The sequence below is a fragment of the Phaethon lepturus genome, unplaced genomic scaffold, assembly GCF_000687285.1.
Source record: "Phaethon lepturus isolate BGI_N335 unplaced genomic scaffold, ASM68728v1 scaffold50930, whole genome shotgun sequence".
Taxonomy (NCBI): Eukaryota; Metazoa; Chordata; class Aves; order Phaethontiformes; family Phaethontidae; genus Phaethon; species Phaethon lepturus.
The window spans coordinates 525-1,030 of NW_010515060.1; the positions used below are offsets into that span (position 1 = coordinate 525).

General features: G+C 61.1%; 1 protein-coding gene across 1 annotated transcript in view; it reads right to left on the reverse strand.

The window, feature by feature from the left end:
• LOC104626767 (phospholipid-transporting ATPase ID-like) overlaps positions 1-499 on the reverse strand; it is a gene marked incomplete at both ends in the record, with an annotated part of 1,012 nt that extends 513 nt beyond the window's left edge. Inside the window, 2 exons of the mRNA XM_010294790.1 lie at positions 6-148; positions 317-499. Of these exons, the coding sequence (XP_010293092.1) occupies positions 6-148; positions 317-499 (326 nt within the window). The remainder of the gene's footprint in view (positions 1-5; positions 149-316) is intronic.
• Between the last annotated feature and the right edge of the window lie 7 nt (positions 500-506).

Consider the following 506-nt stretch of genomic DNA (forward strand, 5'->3'; position numbering starts at 1 on the left):
GGGACTCACCCACGAAGCGGAACTGGTTGGGGAACATCTGGAAGAGGCCGTCGCTGTGCATGGCAAAGAGGATGGCGAAGTAGGCGGCCAGGCTGCCCCAGATGAAGAAGTGGTTGATGGCCGTCCAGAAGCCCGTGTCCAGCCCGATCTGGTGGAGAGGGGAAGAAGGAGGCAGGGCAGCCATCTTGCTCTGGGCATGGCCTCAGAGCAATCGTGCCCCTCAGGGCACGACCCAAACCTTCACCCACCCTTTGGGCTACAAGTGAGGGGCTTGTAGATACATTCGGGGCTACGAGCTGAGCAGCCACGTCCCTACCTGCACGCTGACGACAATCACAAGGGAGGTGGCGACGGTGACGGCGAAGGACTGGTAGTCGGCCAGCTGGGCGCCATCGTCGCGGGTGGCGTCAGCGAAGACGCCGTAGGGGATGAAGAACATGAGGACAGAGGTGTAGATGCCCTGGGCGATGCAGATGAAGAACTCCCGCTTGTTGAAGAGCAGGTTC